We start from the raw sequence: 15,997 nt of genomic DNA on the forward strand, positions 1-15,997 counted from the left end.
TTTGAAATGAATGCTGTTGAAAGTTAAAGAGGAAAGCACAAAAGCAGGACTACAGCTGAAAGTCAAGAAGACTAAAGTAATGTAACTTTAAAGTTGACAGTAAGGACATTGAACTTGTCAAGGATTATCAATACCTTGGCACATTAACCAAAATGGAGAGAATAGCCAAGAAATTAGAAGAAGGCTAGGACTGGGGAGGGCACCTATGAGAGAACTAGAAAAGGTCCTCAAATGTAAAGATGTATCAGGAAACACTGAAGTCAGGATCATTCAGACCATGGTATTCCCAATCTCTATGTACGAATGTGAAAGTTGGACAGTGAAAAAAGCGGATAAGAGAAAAATGAATTTATTTGAAATGAGTTTTGTGGATTCGAGGAGGGCTTTGCAGATACCATGGACCATGAAAAAGACAAATAATTGTGTGTTAGAACAAATTGATTCAGAACTATCACTAGGAGCTAAAAAGATAAAACTGAGGTTATCATAATTTGGACATATAATGAGAAGGCATGATTCACTAGAAAAGACAATGCTTGGAAAAACAGAAGGGAGTAGAAAAAGAGGAAGGCCAAACAAGAGATGGATTGATTCCATAAAGGAAGCCACAGACCTGAACTTACAAGATCTGAACAGAATGGTTTATAACAGATGCTGTTGGAGGTTGCTGATTCACAGGGTCGCCATAAATCGTAATCGACTTGAAGGCACATAACAACAACAGAACAAAATTACAATGTACCGTTTATAATTCAGTAATATGAGAGCCTTGGTCAGGGGTCTGATTACTTTTGCAATTCACTCTGTGTATGTGTGCGTGCATGCGTGTGTAGGTGCGTGTGTAGATAGATAGATAGATAGATAGATAGATAGATAGATAGATAGATAGATAGATAGATAGATAGATAGATAGATTTTAAGGAATATGCAGGACATTCCACCATGCCCTGTCTCCCAGTTTATATTAGTCTTTTCAAAACTCTTCAGGCTTCCCTCAAAATTCCTTACGTGTTTCATCTTAGGAGGAACTCCCAAATTAGCACAAGTAGCAAAGAGGGTGATTCATCTAGTTTCAACAGCCCCAGTGGTATGGATAATAAGATCATGCATTAAAGTCTGGAGACTTGGACTTAAGAATTACCAGCAGTTTTGTAAGAGAGGGGCAGAGCAGCTAAGCAATTTAGTTAAAATAAACTGGCAAAGATAATTTCATTGGCCTTGTTTTGCAATGTAAGATTGCAATCACCAGTGTTCTGCCAGGGAATTAGCATCATACTTACTGAGTTTTAGATGGAATGGTGGTCTGCTCCCCCCCCCATAATATTTATTTATTTATTTATTTATTTTATTAAATTTATATACCGCCCGACTAGCAATAGCTCTCTGGGCGGTGAACATAAAATAGCATAAAAATACAATGAATAACAAAATAAAACTAAAATACAATCATCAATCCAATACAATATTTATTTACATGTACTCTTTGCTGGTTTTTTAAAGTTAGCTCCTCACACTTCTAGCACAAATCGATTCCAAGTATTCTATTGATGCAAATGCCACTGTTATCAATTATCCTTGCTGTGATGGAGCATTTTTAGGATTTGGCTACTTGTGTAATCCACGGATAGAATCAAGTATCCAATTGGGCCAAAGGAAAACTTTTTCATATCTGATTCTCAAGTTATGGTAGCAATAGACTTAAAACAGCTTAAACTTTAGCGTAACCTAGCTTTCCTTCTAGAAATAACTTTGACTTTGATTTCTTGCAAAATACAACTTAAGGCTGAAAATTAGGTTTGTATATTTCATGCACTGAATCCATGGTGCCATAACTTTTTCAGTTTCCATTATCACCGATGTGTATCTTGATTTAATATATTAAGAATTTGGTTTTACTAAGAATCTGAAATGATTGAATTTCATATGGAAACAATTGATTTTGATGTGCCTTGTAGGCTGATGATAGTATGGTAGATTATTGTCAACATTTGGCTAAAATTATTGCTTTTAAATAGTTCTGATATGCAGTGAAATTGCTTCAGTGAAAGGGCTGGTTGGGTATTAATGTTCACAATGCAAATGTAGCGTCACAATCAATATCTAGTTTATGTTAGCCAGTTTTACACATTTCAGAGCCAACCTCTGAGTCCCCTGTATTGGGGTCTTGAGTTCATGACTCGTGAAAATTAGTATAAGTTTTAAAGTTGTATTCCAAATCATGTATTTCCAAGTGAACTGTATTATAGATCATGATCAAGCAAATCACTCTTTGTTTTTAACTTTCCATATGTGTTTGATCTTTAGCATGCTGGACTATGACACGGAGAACCTAAATTCTGATGAAATTTACAGCTCTCTTCGTGGAGTCACTGAAGCAATTGAAAAGTTTAGTTTTCGAAGCCAAGAGGATCTAAATGACCCAATAAAACGTGATGGAAGGAAGGACAGTGATATTGTAAGTAGCCTTTTGGGGCTATGAAAGAAATTTATTATTATTATTTTTGCTGGTTAAAAGTCATGTATTTTCACGATCCTGAATAGTTTTCCTACAGAGAAAATATTCTCATGCTGTTCACTGTTGATAATCCAGTACCCTTTCCTACTAAAACCTTGCCGCTTTTGCTCACTTTGCAGTCTTATTAAGGCCCACTGTGAATTGTTTGCAAGGCACTTTGAGGGTAAAGTTGCTCGCCTCCATAGCAGTCTTGATGCCCCATCCACATCTACTGTAGTCCCCAATGAGGTGTCCAGTGCAACGTCTGCTGAAACTTCTTGGGAAGGGTTTCATTTGATGCTGCCTGATGACGTAGACACGGTGCTTGCGATGATGCGGCCAGCAACGTGTCCTCTCAACCCTTGCCCTTCTTGGCTTATTCAAGTTTGCTGAGGGGGTTTGACCGAGTGGATCCAGGGTGTGGTCAATGCATCATTGCAGGAGGGAGTGGTTCCAGCCGCCCTGAAAGAGGCGGTGATCTGACCACTCCTGAAAAGCCCACCCTGGACCCATTGGTCTGCGACAATTACTGGCCGGTTGCAAATATGCCCTTTTTAGGGAAGGTGATTGAGAGGGTTGTGGCACAGCAATTGCAAGTACTCTTGGATGAAACAGATTATCTTGACCCATTCCAGTCTGGGTTCAGGCCTGGTTATGGGACTGAATCGGCCTTGGTCGCCCTGATAGATGACCTTTATTGGGAGAAGGACAGAGGGAGTGCGACTCTGTTACTCTTACTTGATCTCTCAGTGGCTTTTGATACCATTGACCATGGTATCCTTTTGGGCCGACTTAGTGAGATGGGTATCGGAGGCACTGTTTTACAGTGGTTCCGATCCTATCTCCAGGGTTGTTTTCAGAAAATAGCATTGTCAAGCCCTTGGGAGCGGTCATCAAGAGATTTGGGGCGAGGTGTCAGCAGTACGCTGATGATACTGAGCTCTATTTCTCTGTAACATCTGAATCGCGAGAGGTCGTGCAGGACTGCTGCTTGGACTCGGTGGTGGGCTGGATGAGGGCCAATAAACTGAGTCTGAATCCTAGCAAGACGGAGGTGCTTTGGGTTGGTGGTTCCCGAGTTTAGATAATTGGTCAATTGCCTGCTTTGGATGGGGTCATACTCCCTCTGAAAGAGCAGGTCCGTAGTCTGGGGGTGCTCCTAGATCCATCTTTTTTGCTAGAGGCCCAGGTGACCTCAGTGGCTAGAAGTGCCTTTTACTAGCTTCGGCTGGTAAGACAGCTGCTGCTGTTTCTGGACCGGGATAGCCTGACCACTGTTGTCCACACACTGGTAACCTCCAGGCTGGATTACTGTAATGCTCTCTATGTGAGGCTGCCCTTGAGGTTGGTCCAGAAGCTGCAGCTGCTGCAAAATGTGGCGGCGAGACTGCTCACAGGGACAGGATATCGCCAACATGTCACCCCACTGCTGAAAGAATTGCACTGGCTGTCCATTTGCTACTGGGCCAAGTTCAAGGTTCTAGTTTTGGTGTACAAAGCCCTATACAGCTTGGGACCAGGATACCTGAAAGACCGTCTTACTCCTTATATACCCAGTCGATCACTGCACTCTGTAGGTGAGGGCCTCCTGCAGATACCATCTTATCAGGAGGTTCATTCTGCACAAAATAGGAAATGGACCTTTAGTGTAGTGGCACCTACCCTGTGGAATTCCGTCCCCTTAAATATTAGACAGGTGCCATCTCTGTTATGTTTTCGGTGCCTATTGAAGACCTTCCTCTTTCAACAAGCCTTTTAAGTTGAGATCTTATTTCAGTCTGCTTCTGTGTTGGAATTGCCTTTTAATACGCTTTTAAAACTTTTTTTAAAAAAACTATGTTTTTAATCTTTTTTTAAATGTCTTCAAAGCTTTTTAAAAATGTTTTTAAAGTTATTTTGTTTTAATGTATTTTAAAGTCTGTTTTTATGATGTTTTAAAGTGTTTTTAGTGCTTTTATTTGCCACTCTGGGCTTCTGCTGGGAGGAAGGACAGGATATAAATCAAATAATAAATAAATAAATAAATAATAACTGCATTTTAGGTAAGCCTTCCTCCACAAATGCAGGCACTCACGCAAGTGGCCATTTGAAAAGCAACTGTGAACTATGCAAACCAGTTCATTATACTGGAGCTGTGATTTTAATTACATCATCACAGCTGCTCTTCCCTGCCCCTGCAAGAACAGAGATGGGGATAGCTAGATAGCCCCAACTTGCACATATGGAGCATCTTCTGCGTGGTTGAGTTTCAAGCAGCAGTACATGTTGGTGACTGCCCATGTCACTTGTGCCTCATTTATGTATTAGAAGCATAAATGCATTGTCAGATTATATCTGAAAGCTATCAAAATTTTTAAAAATTTTCCACATTTGCATTTTACTTAATCTACTACATATACGTAATTTTTGCAGCAAAGGGCAAAAATAAAGGCTGGGAAAATTCACCAAATAGGTTTTCCTGATTTATTTTTAATTAAATATGAGAAACTTTCTTCTGCTGCTGATTTTTCTTTCCAGTGCTGTTGAATTAATGATCCACTATGATTTTTATAATGCTTCAGATCATCTAACCTTCTGCCAATATTCAGATCCTTCATATAGATCAAGGCTGGGCCAGGGCACCCCTTAGATGGGCCAGTGCGCCCCTTATATGCATAGGATCCAATGTACGTTAGCCCTATCCACCTACACAGTCTGTTTTGTGATGCACAGATTGAGCAAATAGGCAGTTAGTGCTTATGTGCTTTAGGTTGTAGGGCCCTAAGTGAATGAAAGCCAATGTGTAAAGGTCAGGTCTCAGGTCATCCCAAGTTTCCAACACCTTTGAATGTCTCTGTAGGTCTTATTGTTCTCTTTGTTTTCCTTTTACACAAGAAACAATGGCCATAAATGCATTGCAAGATCATCCTGCTTCTAGAAATCCAGTAAAAACTATTTTGGAGGAGCAGCAGGGTCATAAAAGATTATTACTTTCTTGTGGATGTTGTTAAAGGGTTGTTACATGCACTTGGTGTGTGTCACTTTGAAGCTACAGACCCACTGGAAGCAAATTCTGCTCTAACGTCATGATGTTTGTTGTGGCAGCCCTATCCCAAAGACTAAGGGTGAATAATACTTGGAATGCATTGTAAAATAGTTTCCTGTTAAAGTGTATCATTCCCCTTTTTTTGACCATCCTGGCCACTGTAAGTTAGCCCAAATCAAGTAGTCTTAACAGCACTTGTTTGCCCAATTCCCACAGGTTTCTCGAGATGGTGGGTTAGCCTCACCAGCCACTGATGTGCGTGGAAGCAGTGATGTTGTGGAAGGAGGAAGAATGGCGCTAGACAACAAAACGTCCCTACTCAACACCCAGCCCCCACGTGCTTTTTCAGGACCCCGAGCCCGGGAGTATAACCCTTACCCACATTCGGATACTATCAGCGCCTATGACAAGAGTGCCCTTAAGGAGGCTGTGTTTGATGACGATATTGATCAGCTTCGGGATGGTTGGTTTTTAGTCTGCTTTCTAAACTGTGGGGTGATCCTATTTTTGCTTTAAAATAAGAATGCCCTTATTTAATGGGTAATGAAACATCATACTGAAACTAACTTCTTGAGTTCAGTTGACATCACCTCTTTGCTCAGCCTTGCTAGAATATGCAAAGACAGTAAATAATGTGATTAGCATAATTGTTCATCAGGAAATAGCAGTGTGTGTTTCATTTGGGTTTTAACATTACAGTATTTTTGCCCCATGATTTTGGCAAGTTTTTGCTAAGATAAATGAGAATTTTCCCATCCATCTTATGTGCACAAAGGTCGGTGGGGAGGGAACGGGACCAGCAGGAGTGTCAGAAGGTATGTAGGTGGTCAGGATGTGAACCCATCTTCATTATTAGAGCCACTTCACATGTTGTGGTAGCCCCTGGTGGTACACTAGCATTCTATCTGTGTGTGTTAGATTCAAAACAAGGAATGTGACTAGGAGGTATGCATCCCTGAATATTTGGAATCATGAGCCTGGGGGCTGCAAATAGCAGCCTGGTGTGTGTTTGAGTGTAAGGATCATAGCTGCCAATCAGCATAGTCGATACTGAGCTGGATGGACCAATGGTCTGACTCAGGATAAGGCAGCTTCCTATGTAACTGTGTGTTAGGACATGACACCTGAGCTATATCCTTTCATGTGTCTCCTACAGCAAGCTATGGTTTAATCACAGAACTAATTTGCAAAGATTTACAGTTTCTTTTAAAGATTGTGCCAAAAAAATGTCACTCCATTCTACAGGGCCATTCACAGGGCGCACAAGTGAAGCAGCAATTCAGCAATTTCTTTGGAAGTGACAAAATTCTAAGAATGTTCAATGGTGGTGGGTTTACTGGGACCAGCAGGGGCAATGTCTCTTTTGTTGTTCTAGTTCTCTTCTTCTTAAAAACTTACTTGCTATGCTGCTCTAGGCCACTATGTCCCTCCCCCCCCAAAAAATGCTTCAGCTGGAATGAAGCTAAGTCATAGTGCTGTTCCAGAGGTATTATTGGGGTGGGTGGGGGAGGTGGTGATCCTTGCTAGTCAGGGAGGGGCTCCATTTCCCCTCCATACAAATGCAATGCCCTGTAACACTATATAGTGTCATTTCTACTGAGTCATTGTGGGAAACATGGAGGCCCACTGGACTGCTGGTGGCAGCTCAGCCACTTGCAGCAGCAGAGCAATGATGCTAAAAAAAGAGAGTGAAAAGAACAATCAAACAAAAAGCCACTGATGCTGCCATCACTGCTTCTCCTAGTAACCTCCCTGCTGCCACGTGCTTGGTAAAGAAAACGCAAGAAGTCCCTCTGGGAGCGATAGGACTTGATGAGGTGCTGTCACTCTCTGGGGAAATTGTATGGAATAAACATGGCCCCATCACCCCCAGATGGGACGTTGCATTTTCTTTACAAAGCGTATGGTGGCAGGAGCCCCAGACACAAGCCGCTCCTTTAGGTAGCTGGAATTACCTTTTAGAAAAACTGGAAGAGAGGAAAAGAGACAGTGCCTCAGACCACCTTGTCCTGGACTCTGCCAGACTGCCGATTCCAAAGCAGAATACAGAGGTGTATTCCGATCTGCATGTGGGTCCAGCCAGTACAGATCAGCTAAGTCCACTGTGGAAACTGTGTTTAGCAGACTCCACCCTCATCCCTCCTATGAAAGTGAGCTTCTGCATTCACAACAGTGAGGAGGGCAGGTTCAAAAATGCATTCCTTTGCATGAACAAAGCTGCTCTCTGCATTGGGGTGAATAGAGAAGCCCTACAAGCAGAAGTTCCATTTGTTTTCAGCAGCATTCCCCTAGCCTAGAAAGAATTGCTTTATGGGGATCTGGTGATAAACGGTAACACAAAGAAGTAAGTGCCATTAAAGACTAATCATGTCAATGTACTAGATCAAACTGTGTATCAAAGGATGGGGGGGAAATCATGTATATAGATGCTGTGAAGAAATGAATATGTCTCTTCCTCAGCCATTTACTGCAGTTTGTCCTCATTATGCAGTGACCAGCATTTCATTTGTTCCCTCAGTGCCTATTGATCATTCTGATTTGGTGGCCGATCTTTTAAAAGAGTTATCCAATCACAATGAGCGAGTAGAAGAACGGAAAGGAGCCCTTCTTGAGCTACTGAAGATTACAAGGGAAGACAACCTGGGAGTTTGGGAGGAACATTTCAAGACCATTTTGCTTTTGTTGCTTGAAACACTTGGAGACAAAGAGGTAAGCTATCGACATACGATTCAGTATCTTTTAGGGTTCTTTCAGATGGCATATATTCTCTATAGCAAGGGGTGATGTACCCAGGAATTCAAAGAAATCGGAACTAGCTGCTTATTTTGACAGATTTCTCCAATGATCCATAATAGCTCAGAATGCCTTTAAAAATGGTCCAAAGCTTGCTAGCTAAGCATCCTTTGAAAGCTGACATCTGCCAAAGTGCACCCTTAAAAGAAAAATCTAGCCCAGTGCTCTGAACAGCACTAGGCAGTTGAGTCTGTCATTTAAATTTCCTACAAAGCCCTCAAAGCAGCATCACTCTGAGGAATTATGGGAAATCAAAATGGCAGCCACCCAGTGCTGCTTTGTGTATTACAGCTTACCACCGCTGCTGCCAGGTAAGCTTTCTGGGGCTTACCAGCAGTGGATGGGAATCTGCCAGAGGGCAGTTTGCCAAGGGCTCTCTCAAACCTGGAGCTGGCTATACCTCTAGAATAGTAGCAGATCTGCATAGAAATGGTGCTGAATGCCAGTACTAAGGAATAACTTTCTTATAAAAGCATTGTTTGATTATTGTTGTCCTTTGGATAACCATTGTTACTGCTCTGGCTGTCATATGCTAAGACATGCCATCTCTTTATTGTTTAAGATATTTATATCCTGCCCTTCAGAAAAGCCTCCAGGGCAGTTTACAAAAATAAGATGATGAAACAAATAGAATAATCATAAATAATAGCAACTTTATTATCTATCATTTTCTCTTCTTGTATTGTGAAAGGAAGTGGACGTTCCAGCCTCTGGAGCTTTCAGTTTGGGTCATCACATCTTTTCAGTGGCCTTTGGGTTTCTGAGCACCATACCAAAAGCAGCCAGAACCAAGGAAAACATTGCTTATTTGTTGCACAGGATACAGTGGTGATACCCAGCTTGTCCCCCTGGCAGTACAGATACTAGATAACCCAAAGGTTAGGATATCTATACTTTTAGCTAGACTTTAGTTCATTGCACTTGAGGATATGGTCTGAACGCATTGTTTTTTTTCCTATTAGATGCAAAGACCCCTGGCTTTATTGGCTTACATTGCACAAACAAATAATTGATAGCTATCAATATTATGCCAGCTAGATTCCATCTCCCCACCCCACTGCCACAAAAGCAAGACTAACAACTGAAACACTAGGCCCTTATCACTGTATATTTACTCAGTAAATATGGTGTATCTGAAATCGTGCCCAAGATTTTACCTGTTTGAAATGCCATTAAACTATGATTCTGAAAGCAGCCAAGAAACTTTGTTGCATGCCAGTTATTGTTTGGAGTTTGTGTCTACCAGTTCCTGTTGTTATAGGTGCATTAGAAGATTTAATCAGAGGATGAGTCATGTGCTAGCACATGAATTGCGCAGGTAAATACTAAAGCATCAGGATGTACTTAAAAAGTTCAGTCAGGAGCAAGTTAAAATAATTGCTCCTCTGTTGAAACTGTAGGGACTGTTTGGAATGGCTGTCATCCAAAAACATAACCCAATAGTTATATAACTTGAGCAGTTGTGGTAGTATTCTCGTTCATAACGATCTCCCAGTGGAAAGGTATCAGTGAATGGCAAGGATGGAGTGGAAGTACCCTGAATGGCAAGAACTTTGATAGAAATTTCCAAACAAGATGTTGGATAGATTTATTGCAACATAAAATAGAACACTACTTGGGTTTGCTCTGCTAATTATAGTTGTCTCTCTTCAGAATGTAGTAGGACTTGAAGAGTAGAAACTTACCTTAACTGAGTTTCAATACCCTTCAGAGCAATGAGTTGGATTTTTTTTGTAAACCTGTATTTCAGAAACATACATGACCTGAACTTTGCATACGTTAGATCTCTTCTGGTCCTTTGAGACCCTTGACAATGGGTAGCTTAGATAAGTGGTTCCCAAACATTTTCCCCATGCACCACTTGACAACTGCTGATGGTCTTGGCAGACCACTTAATGCTTTTTTCTGCCTATTGTAACAATTGTAATGTGCTGTGCTAGATGCTGCATGATTTTTAATAGTATTTTTATTGCTTCATTTATTTCTTGCATTGTGTTTTATTATATTACCAATTGTATTCCATGGAATTCAAATTGTAACACAGTAAAATATAATATAAGAAATAAAATATACAATAAAATACTATTAAAATCAGTATGAATATTTAATACAGGCATTCCACAAATCCCACCTGAATGAAGCTTGTGGGCCACTGGTGATCTACAGACCACAGTTTGGAAACCCCTGGCTTAGATCAAGGCTGACTATATGTGGCCCATGGAATGTGGCTAGAATTTAGAGAATCTCACTCTACATTTTAATATAAATTTTACTGCCTCTTATAATTGAGACTATAGTAGTAAGAGCATGGTGACACGATGTACTGAAAGCTCAGAAACTGGAAGGTGCATGAAAAGAAGAACCAAGTTATTTCTCTCCCCCCCAATATATATATATATATATATGCCTTGTGTGGTTTATTTTAAAAGACTAAAATTTTTATTTGGGGGAGTTAACAGCCAAAGAAGCAGAATGTAATAATCAGGCATGCAAGTTGCCCATTGTTTGTTAGCATCTATCTGGTTCTCATGCAAAAATATTACTGAATTTTGCAAATGTTTTGAGACCCATCATGTGTGGTTTCTGTGATCTTCACTGCCAAGCAAGAGTCTCATAACCCCAGTTCTCCCATTTTCTCGGTCTAGAAAACAGTTTCCCCTGATATATAAATGATGTGTCAGTCCCAACAATGCACACTTTGTGCTAGTGATTTTGGAAAAACTAAATGACCTGTTTTCCAATATGTGCTTCTGATTTAGCATTCAATAAGAGCCTTGGCATTGAGAGTGTTGCGAGAAATCTTGAGAAACCAGCCTGCAAGGTTTAAGAACTATGCTGAACTAACTATCATGAAGACTCTGGAAGCACATAAAGATTCTCACAAAGAGGTGAGTAAATCTGGTTATCCTGTTACTGCTTGGAGAGTTGCCAGTGCCCAAGCAACCCAAATCAAAGCGCTTTTGTCTAAGGCTTATTAAGAGAATTGTGTTGATCTTTTTGGTGCTCAAAAAATTAACTTCAAAGGCTGATAGATATTTCTGTGCCTGCCCTAAGTAAAACATTTTACAGTAAACATGAACGCCAAGGAAAAGTATTAAAATAGAATATTTGTATGTAGCTGGGGCAGTCATTTGAAAGTTCATTTTAATAATGAACTACTTCCGTTCATTCTCATTCAGATGAACTTTTTAGTTCATCCCCAGCAAAAAAAAGAAAAACAATTTCAGCATTTAGAATGTTAGAAGCTGGTGTGCTCAAGTATAGGGCCCAAAAGTAAATGAGGGGTCACACATAAATAATATGATATCTGACACATAGAATGTCCACAGGTTAAGCTTTCACCATAATTGCATTTCCATACTAGAAAAGGCTTGTTCTGTTTAATTTGTATCAGCCACACAGCTAGATACAAGCCATCATTTGCTTTGTTCTTGTAGCTATACTTCTTGCTGCCAGCTGCTCCTGTTGAAAGACAACTAATCTCTTCAGCAGGGAAGATACAGGAAATGCCTTACATTCCTTCCTTCTGATTGCTTAGCAACAATGATTCACTGCCTAAGCATCCTTAGCAACAGCAGCACCTCCATTTCTGCTTAATAAAACTTGGAATGTTGCCTCTACACTTTGCTTTCTAACTTTCTTTACAGAAGTCTGATTTAGTTACTTTTTTAAAAAAATGAAAGCCATGCGTCCAGGCCTTCTTAATTCATCTTTAGTTTACCTGGCAATTACAGGAACTACTTTCAGGTGGAGTTTAGAGACTTTTGAATTAGTTCAGTGAACTTTGTTCAACTGAACAAGTTCATTCCAAGCACTGCCCAGGGGTAGGGAACCTTTTATGTTGTGAAGGGCCTCATTATCCCAGTAGAAAGCCATCAGGGGGCTTCATTCCACAAGTGGATGTGGCCAGATTATGCTCAATCACATGCCCTTAACAATCTCACAATCAAGCATACATGCACGCGCATGCACACATACACACACACAGACTTGACACATAAAAATGCCCTATCTACCCCTCCCTCTCCATTATTTGTCTCCCCACTTCTCTCTCTATCTCTCTCTCTCTCGATATGGTCACTTCCAGGTGACTTGTTTCCGGGGCATTCATCTTGATATGTTTGCAGGGAGGTTAGACAATGTTGTGTCAAGCCAGTGTTATCCCACTCTTTCCAATGCATTTTTCCATCAGTTTTCTGATCTCAAAACATCAGATCTTTTGGGGAATTGTGTTTGTTGCAGAAGAGCTCTAATCAGCTTTAATTGTGCAACCTAAATTTACCAGTATCTTATTGAATCCTACCCAAAATTAGTGACAGTATGGAAGTGTCGTTTGTCTCCCTTTCTCTCCCCCATTCTCTCTCTCTCTCTCTCTCTCCCATTCTCTCTCTCTCTCTCTCCCCCCCCCGCCCGCTCCCCCCTTCCTCCCCGCTCCCCCCTTCCTCCCTGTGCTCTGAGATAGGGACTCGACGAAACACTGCAAACAGTTCTGCCTGGATTGGCAGTTCCCAGTGTTTCTCTTGGTGCACTGAGAAAAGAGCTCTCCTTTTTCAGTGCCCAGAGAGATGAAGCCAAACCAGCTAGCAATCCAGATAAATGATCTCTGCCTGGATCGTCACCTCCCAGTATTTCATCTCTGTGCACTGAGGAAAGAGAGCAGATTTTTCCATGCACAGAGAATTGCCAGAGTTGTTCCCTCTTTGCCTCTCCTCAGTTCTTTCCTGGCCAGCTGTGTGTGTGTTGTGGCGGTGGAATTTGAAGGGGAGGGGAAGTTTTAACATGCCTTCCCTGTGACCCACAATAACTGTTCAGGAAACAGCTGAGGAACACTAAAGAAGGAGCTGCTCGGTTGGTTTTCCTTCACTCTGCTGAGGTTTCAGGAAAGGGCCTGAATAGGGAGGCCTGGTGGCCCAAGTGTGGCCTGCAGGTGAGAAGTTCCCCAATGTAGTGTAGGCCATGCCTTACTGTTTACATCCATTTCGCCTTAATAATTAACACAGGACATAGCCAGTATGTACAAATTGGATGGGTCTGAGTGTACTGAGAATAAAATCCTGTCAATCTATCACTGTGTCTGCAGTAATTCCAAAATCCAGTGCACACACAATAACACAGTTGTCCTGATGATGAAGAACTGGATTTGTGCTATAGTGCATAAAAGTGTTTAAATGACTAGGAAAAAGAGTAATCTGGTGCATAATATTGTGTTCTCCATTTTTACCTCCTAAGAAACACACACAGTGCCATATTGCCTAGTAGTGTTTCATTTCCTTCTGGAGCCTTGTTTGTGACAGGCTACAGTGGAGTGTGAGTCTGACATAAGTAAGACAATGGTGACATGAACCAGAGGCAAGAGACATAGTCATGGACAGGCTGAAGGCCAAATACCAGATTGGATTGGATATGTGAGGTGAGATAGGGTTGATACAAGGCAAATCAAGAGAGAGTCTGTATTGTTACTCAGTGTGACAAATTGCTTAGATTGTCAGACTAGCCTAGAAGGAAGAGCTTTATAGGGCCTGGTACCTCTCCCATTTGCCAAAGGTCAGCTAGTCACCTTCAGGCTCTGGGGTCATCTGACCAGCACTGCAGCCTAGAGGACAACTGTGCCCTATAGATCCTTGCCTGATTGACTGGTTGAAGATCCAAAGCACAGTGATGCACAAGGTAAGGTACAGAAGGGTGGCTGCAGGAGCCCTGGCTTGAGTCCCCTCCCCTTGGCACCCCTTACGTCTTCCGCTTACCCAACAATGGATTTTCTTCCCAAGGTACATTCTACATCCAGTTTTATACACTTATAGCTGGTCCCTATGCATGTTTGTTCTGAAATAAGGACCACTGTAGACTACAGTCTAAAGCTCTATATAGGATTGCAACCTTTACCTTACTGTAGTCTGTAGGCTTCAGCTTATGTAACTGTGCCTTATGGCAACTTTAAAGTGAAGGTGAGACATTTGATTATTTTTTTTGGGGGGGAGAGAATAAAATGGGAGTAATAGGCAGACTAGGCTACATAAGATACCCATGTAACCAGTGAAGAATTATAATCTGAAGGGCAGGGTGATATTATCCTGTTAAGCAAACAACATGGGAACAAAATGTGTAAAGACTCTTAAAAAGAAGGGCCAGAAAATATTTAATCCATTTAATAAATCAGCATGTCTGTACTACACTTTCTTGGAACCAGAGGCTCTACATGACACTCTTTTTTTTCCTAATGGCATTTATAGCAGCAGTTGTAAACTGATTTCCAGATAAAGCAGTTGGACAAAACATTTTGTTCTAAAGGAGTGCCTTTATTGGCAGGCATCTCCCAAGCACACATTCTTTTTGACTCACCTTGACTCTGTGCCCTTGTTCGTTTCTTCTTCTTCTTCCCTGAATCACCTCCACAGGAGAATGGGAAAACTTGCCATCTCCCAAAGCTGCTTCTGCTTTTATTTGTCCAATCAACTTTTGTGTCAGACGGTATTACAATTATGGATAGTACTTAAATTACTTCAAATGTTCATGTTCTCATCTGCCACTTGTGTGCATTTGTGAACATAAAACATCAGCTTTTGAGCAAACTGAGGAAAGGCCTGCATCCCACTCCAGAAATCTGGGTGTGTTCAGATGTGTGCAGGCGTATCTGTTGGATAGTTGCATACCTTAAAATTGCATAAATGTAAAGAAGGGTAGATATAGATTCAGTACCTCCACTGAATAGTGAAACTCTGTAAGATTTGGGGTGTTCTGTGTACCCATTGAAACTCCCATACCTGTTAAAAAACAGTTCCTGGTCTTGGCATGTGAAAGGCAGATGGGAAGTTGTTTCCCCACTTCTTTTAACCAGCTTTCAGAAGTCTGCCTCCCCCCCCCCCATTTCTCTGATTGTGGTCAAGCTGGCATGTCTTCTGCTCCATTAATTTTATGATGAAATTTAAATTTGAAGGGGAAGGTCAAAGTGTAAGAAGTCTGCTCTGTTTGTGCTCAGATAATGGGCTGGAATCACATGGCTTTGCTAGTCCCCACTGGAGACTGTAGTTGGGATCTTGTGAGAAATCTTTTCCATTAACTTCACCTAGCCAAGGGATATGTGTGTCTCCCATGTCTGTCCAGAATCTTAGAATTTTACAGCAATCATCAACATTTTAATTGTCATTTAATTTAAATGCCGCTATTCTACAAAAAGTTGTACCAGAAGTAGCTTACAATACAATAAAAACAAAACAATAATTTCTGTCTCAGTGCCTGTTATTCTATCATAAACCAAGGGGTTTCTAGTTGACCCTGTGGAGTTTTAGTTATTGGAACCTTATTGCCCTCATGACATCTTGCAAACTGTCCACTTAGATAACTTATGGAACTACGTGGAACTCTTCATGGTTCTGCTGATCACCAAATCTCTTTAGTGCTATTTAAAAAAAAACTAATTCATATTACTGTGGCAAATGCGCTTGACTGTGCTGTTGGCAACATCTCTCACTTCCCAGCTTTGCATTTGTTAAACAAATTAATTACCATGGTTCAAAGGCTTCTCTGAGAAGAGTAAGCTGAGTTTAAATAATTTTATTAGCCAATACGAATAGCTTTCTCTAGAACTTGTCCTATGCAAATTCAAAGCTATAGCACGGGGCTCGATTCAAATATGTTTGTTAAAAGCCAAGAACCATGTGATCTGGACTCAGAGCTTATACTCATAG

The 15,997-nt window shown here is 41.0% G+C and overlaps 1 protein-coding gene across 9 annotated transcripts in view; it reads left to right on the forward strand.

Moving 5' to 3' along the window:
- CLASP1 (cytoplasmic linker associated protein 1) overlaps positions 1–15,997 on the forward strand; it is a 311,886-nt gene that overhangs the window by 277,660 nt on the left and 18,229 nt on the right. For 8 of the 9 annotated variants that reach the window (XM_061609140.1, XM_061609143.1, XM_061609142.1 and 5 more), the window contains 4 exons: positions 2,305–2,455; positions 5,736–5,982; positions 8,038–8,228; positions 11,072–11,200. In XM_061609140.1, coding sequence (XP_061465124.1) covers positions 2,305–2,455; positions 5,736–5,982; positions 8,038–8,228; positions 11,072–11,200 — 718 coding nt within the window. Of the gene's footprint in view, positions 1–2,304; positions 2,456–5,735; positions 5,983–8,037; positions 8,229–9,003; positions 9,191–11,071; positions 11,201–15,997 lie in introns of those variants that run through there. The other variant, XM_061609147.1, reaches the window with a different exon arrangement.

The sequence above is a fragment of the Rhineura floridana genome, chromosome 2 (genome assembly GCF_030035675.1).
Source record: "Rhineura floridana isolate rRhiFlo1 chromosome 2, rRhiFlo1.hap2, whole genome shotgun sequence".
In the NCBI taxonomy this organism is placed as follows: domain Eukaryota; kingdom Metazoa; phylum Chordata; class Lepidosauria; order Squamata; family Rhineuridae; genus Rhineura; species Rhineura floridana.